Genomic DNA, 18043 nt, shown 5'->3' with positions numbered 1-18043 from the left:
GGCCTCTTTACTACATTCTGCTATATGTCACTACAGGGCCTCTTTACTGCATTCTGCTATATGTCACTACAGGGCCTCTTTACTGCATTCTGCTATATGTCACTACAGGGCCGCTTTACTGCATTCTGCTATATGTCACTACAGGGCCTCTTTACTGCATTCTGCTATATGTCACTACAGGGCCTCTTTACTGCATTCTACTATATGTCACTACAGGGCCTCTTTACTGCATTCTGCTATAGGTCACTACAGGGCCTCTTTACTGCATTCTACTATATGTCACTACAGGGCCTCCTTACTGTATTCTGCTATATGTCACTACAGGGCCTCTTTACTGCATTCTACTATATGTCACTACAGAGCCTCTTTACTGCATTCTGCTATATGTCACTACAGGGCCTCTTTACTGCATTCTGCTATATTTCACTACAGGGCCTTATTACTGCATTCTGCTATATGTCACTACAGGGCCTCTTTACTGCATTCTGCTATATTTCACTACAGGGCCTCTTTACTGCATTCTGCTATATGTCACTACAGAGCCTCTTTACTGCATTCTGCTATATGTCACTACAGGGCCTCTTTACTGCATTCTGCTATATGTCACTACAGGGCCTCTTTACTGCATTCCGCTATATGTCACTACAGGGCCTCTCTACTGCATTCTGCTATATGTCACTACAGGGCCTCTTTACTACATTCTGCTATATGTCACTACAGGGTCTCTTTACTGCATTCTACTATATGTCACTACAGGGCCTCTTTACTGCATTCTGCTATATGTCACTACAGGGCCTCTGTACTGCATTCTGCTATATGTCACTACAGGGCCTCTTTACTGCATTCTGCTATATGTCACTACAGGGCCTCTGTACTGCATTCTGCTATATGTCACTACAGGGCCTCTTTACTGCATTCTACTATATGTCACTACAGGGCCTCTTTACTGCATTCTGCTATATGTCACTACAGGGCCTCTCTACTGCATTCTGCTATATATCACTACAGGGTCTCTTTACTGCATTCTGCTATATGTCACTACAGGGCCTCTCTACTGCATTCTGCTATATATCACTACAGGGCCTCTTTACTGCATTCTGCTATATGTCACTACAGGGCCTCTCTACTGCATTCTGCTATATGTCACTACAGGGCCTCTTTACTACATTCTGCTATATGTCACTACAGGGCCTCTTTACTGCATTCTGCTATATGTCACTACAGGGCCTCTTTACTGCATTCTGCTATATGTCACTACAGGGCCGCTTTACTGCATTCTGCTATATGTCACTACAGGGCCTCTTTACTGCATTCTGCTATATGTCACTACAGGGCCTCTTTACTGCATTCTGCTATAGGTCACTACAGGGCCTATTTACTGCATTCTACTATATGTCACTACAGGGCCTCTTTACTGCATTCTGCTATATGTTACTACAGGGCCTCTTTACTGCATTCTGCTATATGTCACTACAGGACCTCTTTACTGCATTCTGCTATATGTCACTACAGAGCCTCTTTACTGCATTCTGCTATATGTCACTACAGGGCCTCATTACTGCATCCTGCTATATGTCACTACAGGTCCTCTTTACTGCATTCTGCTATATGTCACTACAGGGCCTCCTTACTGCATTCTGCTATATGTCACTACAGGGCCTCATTACTGCATCCTGCTATATGTCACTACAGGTCCTCTTTACTGCATTCTGCTATATGTCACTACAGGGCCTCTTTACTGCATCCTGCTATATGTCACTACAGAGCCTCTTTACTGCATTCTGCTATATGTCACTACAGGGCCTCTTTACTGCATTCTGCTATACGTCACTACAGGGCCTCTTTACTGCATTCAGCTATATGTCACTACAGGGCCTCTTTACTGCATTCTACTATATGTCACTACAGGGCCTCTTTACTGCATTCTGCTATATGTCACTACAGGGCCTCTTTACTGCATTCTGCTATATGTCACTACAGGGCCTCTTTACTGCATTCTGCTATATGTCACTACAGGGCCTCTTTACTGCATTCTGCTATATATCACTACAGGGCCTCTTTAATATTTATTCTTGTTTGTCACTGGCTGAGGGCAAAACATACTCATTTTATAAACAATGGTTTAGACATGCATGTGACTGGTTTTTGCCCCCTGTAGAGTGGATGGCAGTCTAGCAATGTCTCCTAACATTCACAATTGCTTCACCTCTGGAATGGAATGTGGTAGAGTCAGGGCCGTACTTCAGGCACGTCCCTAGGATCACCTTTCTTGCAAAGGGCGACTCATGCCTACCAGCCTCCACACTATCCCCTGTATCACTGAGAACTGCAGCAGGTCTTGCCATCCATCTGCTTCTTGGTCTACAACTGTTTCTTGAGGAGTCCTAACTATTGCAAAGGGAGGGATTTAGGTTGTGGAATCTTTAGAGAGGCGGGGCTTAAGGTGCTGAGAGTTAAATCTGACCCTGGGCAGGGCAGGAAGGTGGGAATACGATCCAAGGACCCAGGCAAACAGATAACACAGCATCCCAAAATCTCCTTTATTAGGGAAGTTGTGTTAGCTGCCGGCTATCTGTGAGTTTTGAGTTTGAGTTTTGGGTCTCTTTAAATTTTGCGCCATTCACTTAAACAGAGCTGTGATCGTTACCTCTGACTAGAAAAGTATCTAACACGACATCCACCACATTCCTTTCACTACAGGTACTCTTTATACAGAGATTGGCAGTTCGGCGACTCACCTGCAGCTTGTCTCGCAGGAACCTCATGTTAGGCACTCGGTAATTCACCTGAGGAAGCAGAGCCTTCAGATCCTTCACCGACACGCTGCAAACACAAAGGCAAGCAGTTACACACTACAGCTTCCTGTCCTGAGATTAAAGAGGAACCCCACCCCAAATGTACATTCATTTAAATGTCCACTTCAGCAGGCTGGGGAACTGTGTTACTACATTCAGGTTGTTATTACTTTTGTTTCACCCCCCCCCCCCCCTCCCAAACAAAAGAGTCTCTTCCGTCACCCCTTTCCCACCACCAGGCGGCACTACAACGCTGACACAACACTAGTGACACATTCTGTTGCTATGGAGCTGGGAGGCTGATGACGCAATTCATTGCTATGCAGAAAGGGAGGCTAGCAATGCTTTCTGTTGCTATGGAGCAAGGAGGGTTGGGACTCATTCTGTTGCTATGGAGCAGGGAGGCTAGCAACTCATTCTGTTGCTATGCAGAAAAGGAGGCTAGCAATGCTTTCTGTTGCTATGGAGCAGGGAGGGTTGCGACTCATTCTGTTGCTATGGAGCAGGGAGGCTAGCATCTCATTATGTTGCTATGCAGAAAGGGAGGCTAGCAATGCTTTCTGTTGCTATGGAGCAGGGAGGGTTGCGACTCATTCTGTTACTATGGAGCAGGGAGGCTAGCAACTCATTCTGTTGCTATGCAGAAGGGAGGCTAGCAATGCTTTCTGTTGCTATGGAGCAGCGAGGGTTGTGGCTCATTCTGTTGCTATGGAGTAGGTGGCTGGCGACACATACTGTTGTCATGGAGCAGGGAGGCTGGTGACATTCTGTATCCACAGAAGAGGGAGGATAGCGACACATTCTGTTGCTATAGAGCAGGGAGGGTGGCAACGCACTCTGTATCTAGAGAGCAGGGAGGGTGGCAACGCATTCTGTATCTAGAGAGCAGGGAGGCTAGCGACACATTCTGTTGCTATGTAGCAGGGAGGCTGGTGACACATTCTGTTGCTATGGAGCAGGGAGGCTGGTGACACATTCTGTTGCTATGGAGCAGGAAGGCTAGCGACACATTCTGTTGCTATGGAGCAGGGAGGCTAGCAACACATTCTGTATCTAGAGAGCAGGGAGGCTAACGACGCATTCTGTATCTAGAGAGCATGGAGGCTAACGACGCATTCTGTATCTAGAGAGCATGGAGGCTAGCAATGCATTCTGTTGCTATGGAGCAGGGAGGGTGGCAACACATTCTGTTGCTATGGAGCAGGGAGGCTGGTGACACATTCTGTTGCTATGGAGCAGGGAGGCTAGCGACACATTCTGTTGCTATGGAGCAGGGAGGCTAGCAACACATTCTGTATCTAGAGAGCAGGGAGGCTAACGACGCATTCTGTATCTAGAGAGCATGGAGGCTAACGACGCATTCTGTATCTAGAAAGCATGGAGGCTAGCAATGCATTCTGTTGCTATGGAGCAGGGAGGGTGGCAACACATTCTGTTGCTATGGAGCAGGGAGGCTGGTGAGGCATCATGTATCTATCTAGACAGCAGGGAGGCTCGTAGCGAGGTACACGAAAGACACCAACAAAAGGACAGTCACAAAGGTAATCGAAGGGTATCGACAAGCGCCATATTCTTCCGCATTACTGGCACATTCCAGCAGCCAATGAGCCATGCTGGACAGAGATGTGTTCTCATAGTTTCCTAGTAATTACTGCCCAGCCATTTCTGATCAGCCTGTATCTCTCAGGAAGATGCGGCCCACGTGTTGTATCTGCAGCAGCGTCACATCTGGGGCACAGGTTCTCTTCCCTTCCCCATCTCCGGCCAGACAGGCCTGTTTATCCCACATCACAATGAGGGCCTCGTGTCAGAAGCCCTCATCAGTGCTGCGCTCAGTACAATGATCCTCAATCAGCTCTCCCCATTTCCTGAGCGGGAACCACTCCACTTCCTGTCACAGACTCCTATCACTTCCCAGCAGACTTCCTGTGTGTGGGGAGAGGCTGTGATTTCAGCAGAAAGCAATGATGTGGCCTCTCCTGACATGGGCAGATGGCCTGCAGTACTATTGTGCGGTGACAATACACATGCCACACAGATGGGGGGATTCAGGGGATTTCCAGCCACTGCGATTATTAGGAAGTGTGAAAGAAATAATATCACCACAAACCAGAGTACTGTATAACAAAAGTGCCTCACACCCTCCTATCATCACATGTAGATGGAGGCTGCCAGTGACATAAAGGGTCGTCAGTAAAAAATAAGGAGTGCTTCATTCAATAGGACATGCATAGACTTTTCTTGCACATGCCCAGTACGCACTTACAGAGTTGGTTCTAGTTACAATGCGGGCAAATTCAACCTGGGTGGCACTGGCCACCTGACAGACCAGACAGCCCCCCTAAAGGGGCATTAGGGGCAACTGTGTTGCTGCCAAATACTTCCAACAACCCCAAGGCCTCCCAATCTGGCTACTAAAGTCCCCCCCCCCACCCCCATTAAAGAGACTTTGTAACGAAAAAAAGTTCACCTGGGGGGTACTCACCTCGGTAGGGGGAAGCCTCCGGATCCTATCGAGTCTTCCCCCGTCCTCCTGCGTCCCACGGCGGTCTCGCTGCAGCCCACGGAACGCACAGCCGACAATTTGTCAGGCTGTGCAATATTTACCTTTTGTGTTGCGTCTCTCCGCTCGGAAATAGCTGATCTCTGTCGGGTCCGCTGTACTACGCAGGAGCAGGCGACTTGCAGGAGACTTGCGCCTGCGCAGTAGAGCAGCCCGACAGCGATCGGCTATTTCTGTCTATCTCAGAGCGGAGAGCCGATACTGCGCCTGCGCTGGAGCCGGGAAGGTAAATATTTACATTCTTGCTGTTCGGAGGGGCACAGCGAGACCGCCAGGTGACACAGGAGGACGGGGGAAGCCTCGATAGGATCCGGAGGCTTCCCCCACCCGAGGTGAGCACCCCCCAGGGGAACCTTTTTAGTTTTAGTCACAGATTTTCTTTAAGGTCTCTTCAACTTTATTGTGGTCCCCGGGGGCCCTGCAACGTTTTCAGCAGTGTAGCAACTCACTTGTCCTGGCAAGGGCGCCCTCCCACTGTGACCCAGCACATGGGAACTCACAGAGCCATAGGTCAATCGCTACACTACCCAAAACTCTGGGCCCTGGGGGGTACAGTAAAGGTGGGGGGAGATCTGGGCTCAGCATCTGTCTAGCGGCCCTGGGGCAATGCCCAGATTGCCCCTATGGTAACACTGGCTCTGCATGCTCTTTTTGAAAAAAAATATTTGATTTGTTTCCACAGAATCAACTTTGGCATTTTATGCCCTTTCATATCGGCGGGTTGTTTGTAAGTCGGGTGTTCGTAAGTTGAGGACCTGTATATATTCATATTATTACCTAGTTCATCCTACTGTTATTCCTGCACACAGGAAGTTTCTGAGCAGGTGGCAGCTCTGTTGAAATAAACTGGTTGTTTGGCACCTGTCGGACGAGGCTCACTTCCTGTCCAGATGACGATGCAGTTTTACTGGACAGAAAGTAGTCAAGACTCCTCCCCCATCCCATCATCACCCCTCTCATGAGGCAGTCAGGAAGAAGCTAGGGGTGGGCGGCAGCCAGTTTGCCCCCCCATCCCACCTACTCACTCCCTCTATGGAAGATATTAACTTTGTGGCCAACACTGCAGCTAAAGCAGAGTGTTATAATAAGAAGAATCTGCTGAGCTGCAGTGCTGACCACAAAGAGGTAATCTTTCAGCAGCAGGGGGAGGAGCTGGAGAGCAATGGAAATGCCCACTCTGCTGGCAGCTCTGTTCTTTGCGCACAGATCTCTGAGTCACATGACCAACATTACCAAAGGGAATTTCTCCGGAAGAGCAGCATCAATTATGCTGCCTGAAAATCGAACGTAATATGACTGGTTGCCACGGGCAACAGGCAGAAATACTTCCTGCACTGGAGAGCGTTTTATCGATTGGTCTTATAAAGACCAGCGCCCCAAACCCATCACCTGACTACGGACAGGTTCATATGTGGGTGACATAAACCCGAAGCCGCATAGAGAAGAGCTGCCAGCCACACACGACAGATTATTGACAGATTATTATTACCTGCCGTCCTTTCCCCGGTCCATCGCCTCAAACTGTTTCCGTAGCCACCTGCAGAGCAGAGGAGGAAGACACAAGAGGACAAGCATGACAACACTGCTGGACTTACATCACTACTAAATGACAAACACAGAAAGTGCCCCGCCCACCAAACGCTAGGACACTAATGCTGGGAATACACGGTACATTTTTGTACCGCGTAATCGAGCCGCTGATGGCTCAATTGATAATTTCCGACGTGTCCGATCACTCGGCGGATCGATTCCCCGCTCGATAGCGCGGGCAGGACAATGGTAAAAAACGAAAAGGAGATAAGAAGCGCCAGCGGCTCGATTACACGGGCAAAAACATACTGTGTATGCCCAGCATAAGGCCGCGTACACACTTCCAATGGATGTTGCCTGTTAGGGATCAGGAGCTGGCCCCGCTGGGCGACATCGCTGTTTAGCTGAGGACACTCTGTGTTGCTATGCGGGGGCATAACAGAGAAACAACGAGCGGCCCGTGCGCGACATTACACGGCGGAGGATTGTCGAGGGGAGCAGTGTCGCTAGGGGTTAGCAGATCTGCCCGGCGAATCGCTAGTGGGTTGGGGGTTGCCGTTTACCGCACATACACCTGATGGTCGTTACTGACCGCCTCAGCAGACTTAAGCCAGGCGTGTGTACGAGGCTTAAAGGACACCTGAAGTGAGAGTGATATGGAGGATGACATATTTATTGCCTGTTAAACAATATCAGTTGCCTGGCAGTGCTGCTGATCTATTTGGCTGCAGTATTGTCTGAATCATACCAGAAACAAGCATGCAGCTAATCTTCTCACACCTGACAATAATGTCAGAAACTCCTGATCTGCTGCATGCTTGTTCAGGGGCTGTGGCTAAATGTATTAGAGGCAGAGTCAGCAGGGCTGCCAGGCAACTGGTATTACTTAAAAGGAAACAAATATAGCAGCCTCCATATCCCTCTCACTACAGTTGTCCTTTAAGTGAAGTTGGCCATACACTGGTCGATGTGGCCAAAAGATGGATCCCTCTCACATGATTATCTGATCAGTGAGGGATCTATCTCATGGAATCCCTCCATACACTGTACAAAGATTCCCAAGAGATTCCAGCATGGTCTGTGGGGCTGTGCACTTAGATTATGGCACCCCTCATAATCGCACAGTCTGAATAGGATTTCTGGGTCACTATGAGCTGTGGGTTCTCTGTAAGGGCCTGTTTCCACTAGTGTGAGGGATGTGGAGGCTGCCATATTTATTTCCTTTTAAACAATACCAGTTTCCTGGCAGTCCTGCTGATCTATTTGGCTACAGTAGTGTCTGAATCAAACACCTGAAACAAGCATGCAGCCAATCCAGTCAGACTTCAGTCAGAGCATCTAATCTGCATGCTTGTTCAGGGGCTGTGGCTAAAAGTATTAGAGGCAGAAGACCAGCAGGATAGCCAGGCAACTAGTATTGCTTAAAAGGAAATAAATATGCCAGCCTCCATATAGCCCAGGCACTCTGCATTGTTTAAAAGGAAATGTAAGGTGTGCATAAAGAGATGATTTGCATATTTAGCAGTAATGCATCATGGGAAATCTGTCTTCCATATAGTTGAACAGCTGCAAATACCTTCTGTTTTAAAGGATACCACAACTGACATGTGGCATAATGAGATAGACATGGGTATGTACAGTGCCTAGCACACAAATAACTAGGCTGTGTTCCTTTTTTTCTTTCTCTGCCTGAAAGAGGTAAATATCAGGTATGTAAGTGGCTGACTCAGTCCTGACTCAGACAGGAAGTGACTACAGTGTGACCCTCACTGATAATAATTTCCCCCTTTTTTATCTCTTTCTTGCTCTCAGAAGCCATTTTCTTCTAGGAAAGTGTTTTATAGTTGGAATTTCTTATCAGTGAAGGTCACACTGTAGTCACTTCCTGTCTGAGTCAGGACTGAGTCTGCCACTTACATACCTGATATTTACCTCTTTCAGGCAGAGAAAGAAAAAAAGGAACACAGCCTAGTTATTTGTGTGCTAGGCAGTGTACATACACATGTCTATCTCATTATGCCACATGTCAGTTGTGGTATCCTTTAAGAGCAAAAATTCCCATTTAACATAGCTGTTTTAGTATGACTTATCCCTCAGAGTTCCTTATAACAGTATCCTAGGAGGTCACCATAGCTAAATGTCTCCTCTGTGCTGCTGTTGTATGAACTCCGCAGGTACTAAAAATACTCCTGAACAAATCATTACCTTCCGGCCTCCCCCCCCCCCCCCCACCTGACTTCCTCCCACCCTCACAAACCACGTGTCACTGAAGTGTTTACTCAGGCTGCTCTCCAGTGACCGTCACCTCTGCCACACAGACTTGTGACAAAGGAGGTCCTGTCAGACACAGAGATATTTATCTAAGAGGGTGGAGGAGATAGTGCTGTCACTGCCACCAGTGAGAGGCGGAGCTGTGCAGCCTGCTAGTATGGATCCTCATTCCTCTACTGCTGGGGACACACCATGCAATTTCCCATCAGATAGATGGGTCGGTAGATAATTTCATACACATCTGATCGGGTTTCCGATCGTTTTTCTGATCGATTTTCTGCAAATCGATCAGGAAATTGAATCGTAATCAAATCGGACCTGTCGGAAATGATCTATTCGACCCATCTATCTGACGGGAAATTGCATGGTGTGTACCAGGCTTTAAGGTAGCCATACATCAGAAGATATGTGGACAGATCGACCAAAAAGACAGATCTCTCTCTGATCCAATCTGATTGGAGAGAGATCTGGTTCCTGTCCATAAACTGCAGGCCAATTCCTGATCAATTTCAGCCTAAATCTCTCCTTGTGGTGCCACATCCGCTGCTGTCCCCGCTAATGTAAAATGACACCCCCCCCCCCCCCCCCCCGGTGCACTGTACATTACCTGTCCGTGTCCGCTGCTGGCTCTGTCTTTGTACACACGCCCCACGTGGTGTGACGGCATATACGTGGGCGCGTCAGTGATGTCACACGCATGCCTGTGTTACGCCGGCACATGTATAAAGACAGCGGCAGACATGGAAGGGGATACATGTTACAATAGGGGAGACAGCTCGGGGGCTCCGTCATGTTCAGCGCTCGTCCCGATATCGCTGACCGTTACCGCCGCGCACCCGATCGAGTAAGTTGGCCCTACATCTTGCAGCATGTCCAGTCGATACATGCGACCGGATTCGGACCAAATGTGGTTGTATCGTCAATCAAATATGGGTTTGGTAGCAACCGCTTTTCATCCGATTCGATAATAATTATCAAATCGGATGGTTGATCAGCCGCTAGGTTGAGAAATGTATGCCAAACTTGACTGTACTGCAAATGTTTTTGTATCTTAATTCTAGGTACAGGTGCCTCATAAGAGCTTCTATCTTGTGTTTTGTTCCTACACTTCTCAATGCCGCTGACATAATCATTATTATGTATTTATATAGCTCTGACATCTCCTGCAGCACATTACAGAGTACATAGTCATGTCACTGACTGTCCTCAGAGGAGATCACACTCTAATCCCTACCATAGTCATAGTCTAATGTCCTACCATATTATTATTGTGTATTTATATAGCACTGACCCCTTCTGCAGCACATTACAGAGTGCATAGTCATGTCACTGACTGTCCTCAGAGGAGCTCACACTCTAATCCTACCATAGTCATAGTGTAATGTCCTACCATATTATTATTATGTATTTATATAGCACTGACATCTCCTGCAGCACTATACAGAGTACATAGTCATGTCACTGACTGTCCTCAGAGGAGCTCACACTCTAATCCTACCATAGTCATAGTCTAATGTCCTACCATATTATTATCATGTATTTATATAGCACTGACATCTTCTGCAGCACTTTACAGAGTACATAGTCATGTCACTGACTGTCCTCAGAGGAGCTCACACTCTAATCCTACCATAGTCATAGTCTAATGTCCTACCATATTATTATTATGTATTTATATAGCACTGACATCTCCTGCAGCACATTAGAGTACATAGTCATGTCACTGACTGTCCTCAGAGGAGCTCACACTCTAATCCTACCATAGTCATAGTCTAATGTCCTACCATATTATTATTATGTATTTATATAGCAGTGACATCTCCTGCAGCACATTACAGAGTACATAGTCATGTCACTGACTGTCCTCAGAGCAGCTCACTATCTAATCCTACCATAGTCATAGTCTAATGTCCTACCATATTATTATTATGTATTTATATAGCACTGACATCTTCTGCAGCACATTACAGAGTACATAGTCATGTCACTGAGTGTCCTCAGAGGAGATCACACTCTAATCCTACCATAGTCATAGTCTAATGTCCTACCATATTATTATTATGTATTTATATATCACTGACATCTCCTGCAGCACGTTACAGAGTACATAGTCATGTCACTGACTGCCTTTAGAGGAGCTCACAATCTAATCCTACCATAGTCATAGTATAATGTCCTACCATATTATTATTATGTATTTATATAGCTCTGACATCTCCTGCAGCACATTACAGAGTACATAGTCATGTCACTGACTGTCCTCAGAGCAGCTCACTATCTAATCCTACCATAGTCATAGTCTAATGTCCTACCATATTATTATTGTGTATTTATATAGCACTGACCCCTTCTGCAGCACATTACAGAGTACATAGTCATGTCACTGACTGTCCTCAGAGGAGCTCACACTCTAATCCTACCATAGTCATAGTCTAATGTCCTACCATATTATTATCATGTATTTATATAGCACTGACATCTTCTGCAGCACTTTACAGAGTACATAGTCATGTCACTGACTGTCCTCAGAGGAGCTCACACTCTAATCCTACCATAGTCATAGTCTAATGTCCTACCATATTATTATTATGTATTTATATAGCACTGACATCTCCTGCAGCACATTAGAGTACATAGTCATGTCACTGACTGTCCTCAGAGGAGCTCACACTCTAATCCTACCATAGTCATAGTCTAATGTCCTACCATATTATTATTATGTATTTATATAGCAGTGACATCTCCTGCAGCACATTACAGAGTACATAGTCATGTCACTGACTGTCCTCAGAGCAGCTCACTATCTAATCCTACCATAGTCATAGTCTAATGTCCTACCATATTATTATTATGTATTTATATAGCACTGACATCTTCTGCAGCACATTACAGAGTACATAGTCATGTCACTGAGTGTCCTCAGAGGAGATCACACTCTAATCCTACCATAGTCATAGTCTAATGTCCTACCATATTATTATTATGTATTTATATATCACTGACATCTCCTGCAGCACGTTACAGAGTACATAGTCATGTCACTGACTGCCTTTAGAGGAGCTCACAATCTAATCCTACCATAGTCATAGTATAATGTCCTACCATATTATTATTATGTATTTATATAGCTCTGACATCTCCTGCAGCACATTACAGAGTACATAGTCATGTCACTGACTGTCCTCAGAGCAGCTCACTATCTAATCCTACCATAGTCATAGTCTAATGTCCTACCATATTATTATTGTGTATTTATATAGCACTGACCCCTTCTGCAGCACATTACAGAGTACATAGTCATGTCACTGACTGTCCTCAGAGGAGCTCACACTCTAATCCTACCATAGTCATAGTCTAATGTCCTACCATATTATTATCATGTATTTATATAGCACTGACATCTTCTGCAGCACTTTACAGAGTACATAGTCATGTCACTGACTGTCCTCAGAGGAGCTCACACTCTAATCCTACCATAGTCATAGTCTAATGTCCTATCATATTATTATTATGTATTTATATATCACTGACATCTCCTGCAGCACGTTACAGAGTACATAGTCATGTCACTGACTGCCTTTAGAGGAGCTCACAATCTAATCCTACCATAGTCATAGTATAATGTCCTACCATATTATTATTATGTATTTATATAGCAGTGACATCTCCTGCAGCACATTACAGAGTACATAGTCATGTCACTGACTGTCCTCAGAGGAGCTCACACTCTAATCCTACCATAGTCATAGTGTAATGTCCTACCACATTATTATTATGTCTTTATATAGCACTGGCATCTCCTGCAGCACATTACAGAGTACATAGTCATGTCACTGACTGTCCTCAGAGGAGCTCACACTCTAATCCTACCATAGTCATAGTCTAATGTCCTACCATATTATTATTATGTATTTATATAGCAGTGACATCTTCTGCAGCACATTACAGAGTACATAGTCATGTCACTGACTGTCCTCAGAGGAGCTCACACTCTAATCCTACCATAGTCATAGTCTAATGTCCTACCATATTATTATCATGTATTTATATAGCACTGACATCTTCTGCAGCACATTACAGAGTACATAGTCATGTCACTGACTGTCCTTAGAGGGGCTCACACTCTAATCCTACCATAGTCATAGCCTAATGTCCTACCATATTATTATTATGTATTTATATAGCACTGACATCTCCTGCAGCACATTACAGAGTACATAGTCATGTCACTGACTGTCCTCAGAGGAGCTCACACACTAATCCTACCATAGTCATAGTATAATGTCCTACCATATTATTATTATGTATTTATATAGCACTGACACCTTCTGCAGCACATTACAGAGTACATAGTCATGTCACTGACTGTCCTCAGAGGAGCTCACACTCTAATCCTACCATAGTCATAGTCTAATGTCCTACCATATTATTGTTATGTATTTATATAGCACTGACATCTCCTGCAGCATTGTACAGAGTACATAGTCATGTCACTGACTGTCCTCAGAGGAGCTCACACTCTGATCCTACCATAGTCATAGTCTAATGTCCCTACCAATATTCTTACCATAGTCTTGGGCCACAGGGCGGTTGTGAAAGGACATTAGACTGCTTTGCTTATCCTTCCACAGCCTTGCGTTGCAGTTTGTATGCTTTCTATAAAAAGCCAGCACTGAGCTTCTCCCCTGAGGGAGTGATTCAGGATATCTACTTTTACATTAAATAACCTGGTCTCAGCATCACAAACACCCCCTACATCTATATATTGCTGTAAATTGGCATGTAGCCCCATCCGCCCAGTAATGCTTAGCCTAGGCTGTTTAGATATGCAGAAATTTCCTGCCAGAGAATTCTGGCAGATCAGACATTTTTCTACTGGCTTTAAAACTCTCAGTAAACGAACATTCAGCAGAGATCACCTCCCAGGACTAAAGATGTTAATAATGTCAGAATGTAAATCAGGGAGAGGAAAGATGTTACAATGGGCAAACACTGACTAAATAATGTATAAATGAAAATTGGGTAAAAAATGTATTCCATACATCATTTTCCCTCCAGTTCCTCTGTTAGATATTTGATCACAGCGCCCCTGTAAGCTCAGCGTTCGGGGCGCTGCGGACCCCACTGGACTGTGACGCCATATACACAGCACACAGCACAGGATCAGTGCTTACCTTTCCACCTGCAGGGGCCCCGGGGACCGCGCTGTGTCTGCCAACACCCAGTTCAGGCCACTGATCCACAGATTCACCTCCTCCTCACTGAAGGCTGCCAGGAAAAGACGAGAAGATGTCAGTGTGAGCTAACAAGATGAGGATAAAAGAACCATTATCACATCATACATCTACATGATGTCAGGGCATGCTGGGACTTGTAGTATCCCAGAGACAGAAGAATTCCAGCCATTGCATTGCTCCATTTGCATAATTGCTAGACAGAGGTGCACAGCTGCACGCAGGAGAGGTGTAAGCCTGTATGGAGAGGTGCACAGCTGCAGGCAGGAGAGGTGTAAGCCTGTATGGATAGGTGCACAGCTGCAGACAGGAGAGGTGTAAGCCTGTATGGAGAGGTGCACAGCTGCAGGGGGGAGAGGTGTAAGCCTGTATGGATAGGTGCACAGCTGCAGGGGGAGAGGTGTAAGCCTGTATGGAGAGGTGCACAGCTGCAGGGGGGGGGGGGAGGTGTAAGCCTGTATGGATAGGTGCACAGCTGCAGGGAGGAGAGGTGTAAGCCTGTATGGAGAGGTGCACAACAGCTGCAGGCAGGAGAGGTGTAAGCCTGTATGGAGAGGCACACAGCTGCAGGGGGGAGAGGTGTAAGCCTGTATGGATAGGTGCACAGCTGCAGGCAGGAGAGCTGTAAGCCTGTATGGATAGGTGCACAGCTGCAGGGAGGAGAGGTGTAAGCCTGTATGGATAGGTGCACAGCTGCAGGCAGGAGAGGTGTAAGCCTGTATGGATAGGTGCACAGCTGCAGGCAGGAGAGGTGTAAGCCTGTATGGATAGGTGCACAGCTGCAGGCAGGAGAGGTGTAAGCCTGTATGGAGAGGTGCACAGCTGCAGGCAGGAGAGGTGTAAGCCTGTATGGATAGGTGCACAGCTGCAGGCGGGAGAGGTGTAAGCCTGTATGGAGAGGTGTACAGCTGCAGGCAGGAGAGGTGTAAGCCTGTATGGAGAGGTGCACAGCTGCAGGCAGGAGAGGTGTAAGCCTGTATGGATAGGTGCACAGCTGCAGGGGGGAGAGGTGTAAGCCTGTATGGAGAGGTGCACAGCTGCAGGCAGGAGAGGTGTAAGCCTGTATGGAGAGGTGCACAGCTGCAGAGGGGAGAGGTGTAAGCCTGTATGGAGAGGTGCACAGCTGCAGGGGGGAGAGGTGTAAGCCTGTATGGAGAGGTGCACAGCTGCAGGGAGGAGAGGTGTAAGCCTGTATGGATAGGTGCACAGCTGCAGGCAGGAGAGGTGTAAGCCTGTATGGAGAGGTGCACAGCTGCAGAGGGGAGAGGTGTAAGCCTGTATGGAGAGGTGCACAGCTGCAGGCGGGAGAGGTGTAAGCCTGTATGGAGAGGTGCACAGCTGCAGGCAGGAGAGGTGTAAGTCTGTATGGATAGGTGCACAGCTGCAGGGGGGAGAGGTGTAAGCCTGTATGGATAGGTGCACAGCTGCAGGGGGGAGAGGTGTAAGCCTGTATGGAGAGGTGTACAGCTACAGGCAGGAGAGGTGTAAGCCTGTATGGAGAGGTGCACAGTTGCAGGCGGGTGAGGTGTAAGCCTGTATGGATAGGTGCACAGCTGCAGGCAGGAGAGGTGTAAGCCTGTATGGATAGGGGCACAGCTGCAGGCAGGAGAGGTGTAAGCCTGTATGGAGAGGTGCACAGCTGCAGGGAGGAGAGGTGTAAGCCTGTATGGATAGGGGCACAGCTGCAGGCAGGAGAGGTGTAAGCCTGTATGGATAGGTGCACAGCTGCAGACAGGAGAGGTGTAAGCCTGTATGGAGAGGTGCACAGCTGCAGAGGGGAGAGGTGTAAGCCTGTATGGAGAGGTGCACAGCTGCAGGCAGGAGAGGTGTAAGCATGTATGGAGAGGTGCACAGCTGCAGGCAGGAGAGGTGTAAGCCTGTATGGATAGGTGCACAGCTGCAGGCAGGAGAGGTGTAAGCCTGTATGGAGAGGTGCACAGCTGCAGGGGGGAGAGGTGTAAGCCTGTATGGATAGGTGCACAGCTGCAGGGGGAGAGGTGTAAGCCTGTATGGAGAGGTGCACAGCTGCAGGGGGGGGGGGGAGGTGTAAGCCTGTATGGATAGGTGCACAGCTGCAGGGAGGAGAGGTGTAAGCCTGTATGGAGAGGTGCACAACAGCTGCAGGCAGGAGAGGTGTAAGCCTGTATGGAGAGGCACACAGCTGCAGGGGGGAGAGGTGTAAGCCTGTATGGATAGGTGCACAGCTGCAGGCAGGAGAGCTGTAAGCCTGTATGGATAGGTGCACAGCTGCAGGGAGGAGAGGTGTAAGCCTGTATGGATAGGTGCACAGCTGCAGGCAGGAGAGGTGTAAGCCTGTATGGATAGGTGCACAGCTGCAGGCAGGAGAGGTGTAAGCCTGTATGGATAGGTGCACAGCTGCAGGCAGGAGAGGTGTAAGCCTGTATGGAGAGGTGCACAGCTGCAGGCAGGAGAGGTGTAAGCCTGTATGGATAGGTGCACAGCTGCAGGCGGGAGAGGTGTAAGCCTGTATGGAGAGGTGTACAGCTGCAGGCAGGAGAGGTGTAAGCCTGTATGGAGAGGTGCACAGCTGCAGGCAGGAGAGGTGTAAGCCTGTATGGATAGGTGCACAGCTGCAGGGGGGAGAGGTGTAAGCCTGTATGGAGAGGTGCACAGCTGCAGGCAGGAGAGGTGTAAGCCTGTATGGAGAGGTGCACAGCTGCAGAGGGGAGAGGTGTAAGCCTGTATGGAGAGGTGCACAGCTGCAGGGGGGAGAGGTGTAAGCCTGTATGGAGAGGTGCACAGCTGCAGGGAGGAGAGGTGTAAGCCTGTATGGATAGGTGCACAGCTGCAGGCAGGAGAGGTGTAAGCCTGTATGGAGAGGTGCACAGCTGCAGAGGGGAGAGGTGTAAGCCTGTATGGAGAGGTGCACAGCTGCAGGCGGGAGAGGTGTAAGCCTGTATGGAGAGGTGCACAGCTGCAGGCAGGAGAGGTGTAAGTCTGTATGGATAGGTGCACAGCTGCAGGGGGGAGAGGTGTAAGCCTGTATGGATAGGTGCACAGCTGCAGGGGGGAGAGGTGTAAGCCTGTATGGAGAGGTGTACAGCTACAGGCAGGAGAGGTGTAAGCCTGTATGGAGAGGTGCACAGTTGCAGGCGGGTGAGGTGTAAGCCTGTATGGATAGGTGCACAGCTGCAGGCAGGAGAGGTGTAAGCCTGTATGGATAGGGGCACAGCTGCAGGCAGGAGAGGTGTAAGCCTGTATGGAGAGGTGCACAGCTGCAGGGAGGAGAGGTGTAAGCCTGTATGGATAGGGGCACAGCTGCAGGCAGGAGAGGTGTAAGCCTGTATGGAAAGGTGCACAGCTGCAGGCAGGAGAGGTGTAAGCCTGTATGAAGAGGTGCACAGCTGCAGGGAGGAGAGGTGTAAACCTGTATGGATAGGTGCACAGCTGCAGGCAGGAGAGGTGTAAGCCTGTATGGAGGGATGCACAGCTGCAGGTAGGAGAGGTGTAAGCCTGTATGGATAGGTGCACAGCTGCAGGCAGGAGAGGTGCACAGCTGCAGGCAGGAGAGGTGTAAGCCTGTATGGAGAGGTGCACAGCTGCAGGCGGGTGAGGTGTAAGCCTGTATGGATAGGTGCACAGCTGCAGGCAGGAGAGGTGTAAGCCTGTATGGAGAGGTGCACAGCTGC

At 48.0% G+C, this 18043-nt stretch overlaps 1 protein-coding gene across 2 annotated transcripts in view; it reads right to left on the bottom strand.

The window, feature by feature from the left end:
• Nucleotides 1–18043, bottom strand: part of LOC137519253 (1-phosphatidylinositol 4,5-bisphosphate phosphodiesterase gamma-1-like) — a 175666-nt gene that overhangs the window by 93099 nt on the left and 64524 nt on the right. For both annotated transcript variants that reach the window (XM_068238128.1, XM_068238127.1), the window contains exons 3-5: nt 14334–14427; nt 6848–6895; nt 2739–2823 (exon numbers count right to left, since the gene is read on the bottom strand). In XM_068238128.1, the coding sequence (XP_068094229.1) occupies nt 2739–2823; nt 6848–6895; nt 14334–14427 (227 nt within the window). The remainder of the gene's footprint in view (nt 1–2738; nt 2824–6847; nt 6896–14333; nt 14428–18043) is intronic.

Source organism: Hyperolius riggenbachi, chromosome 5 (assembly GCF_040937935.1).
Source record: "Hyperolius riggenbachi isolate aHypRig1 chromosome 5, aHypRig1.pri, whole genome shotgun sequence".
Taxonomy (NCBI): Eukaryota; Metazoa; Chordata; class Amphibia; order Anura; family Hyperoliidae; genus Hyperolius; species Hyperolius riggenbachi.
Note: the sequence above shows the minus strand (reverse complement) of the source record. Positions and strands in the feature narration are given on the sequence as shown.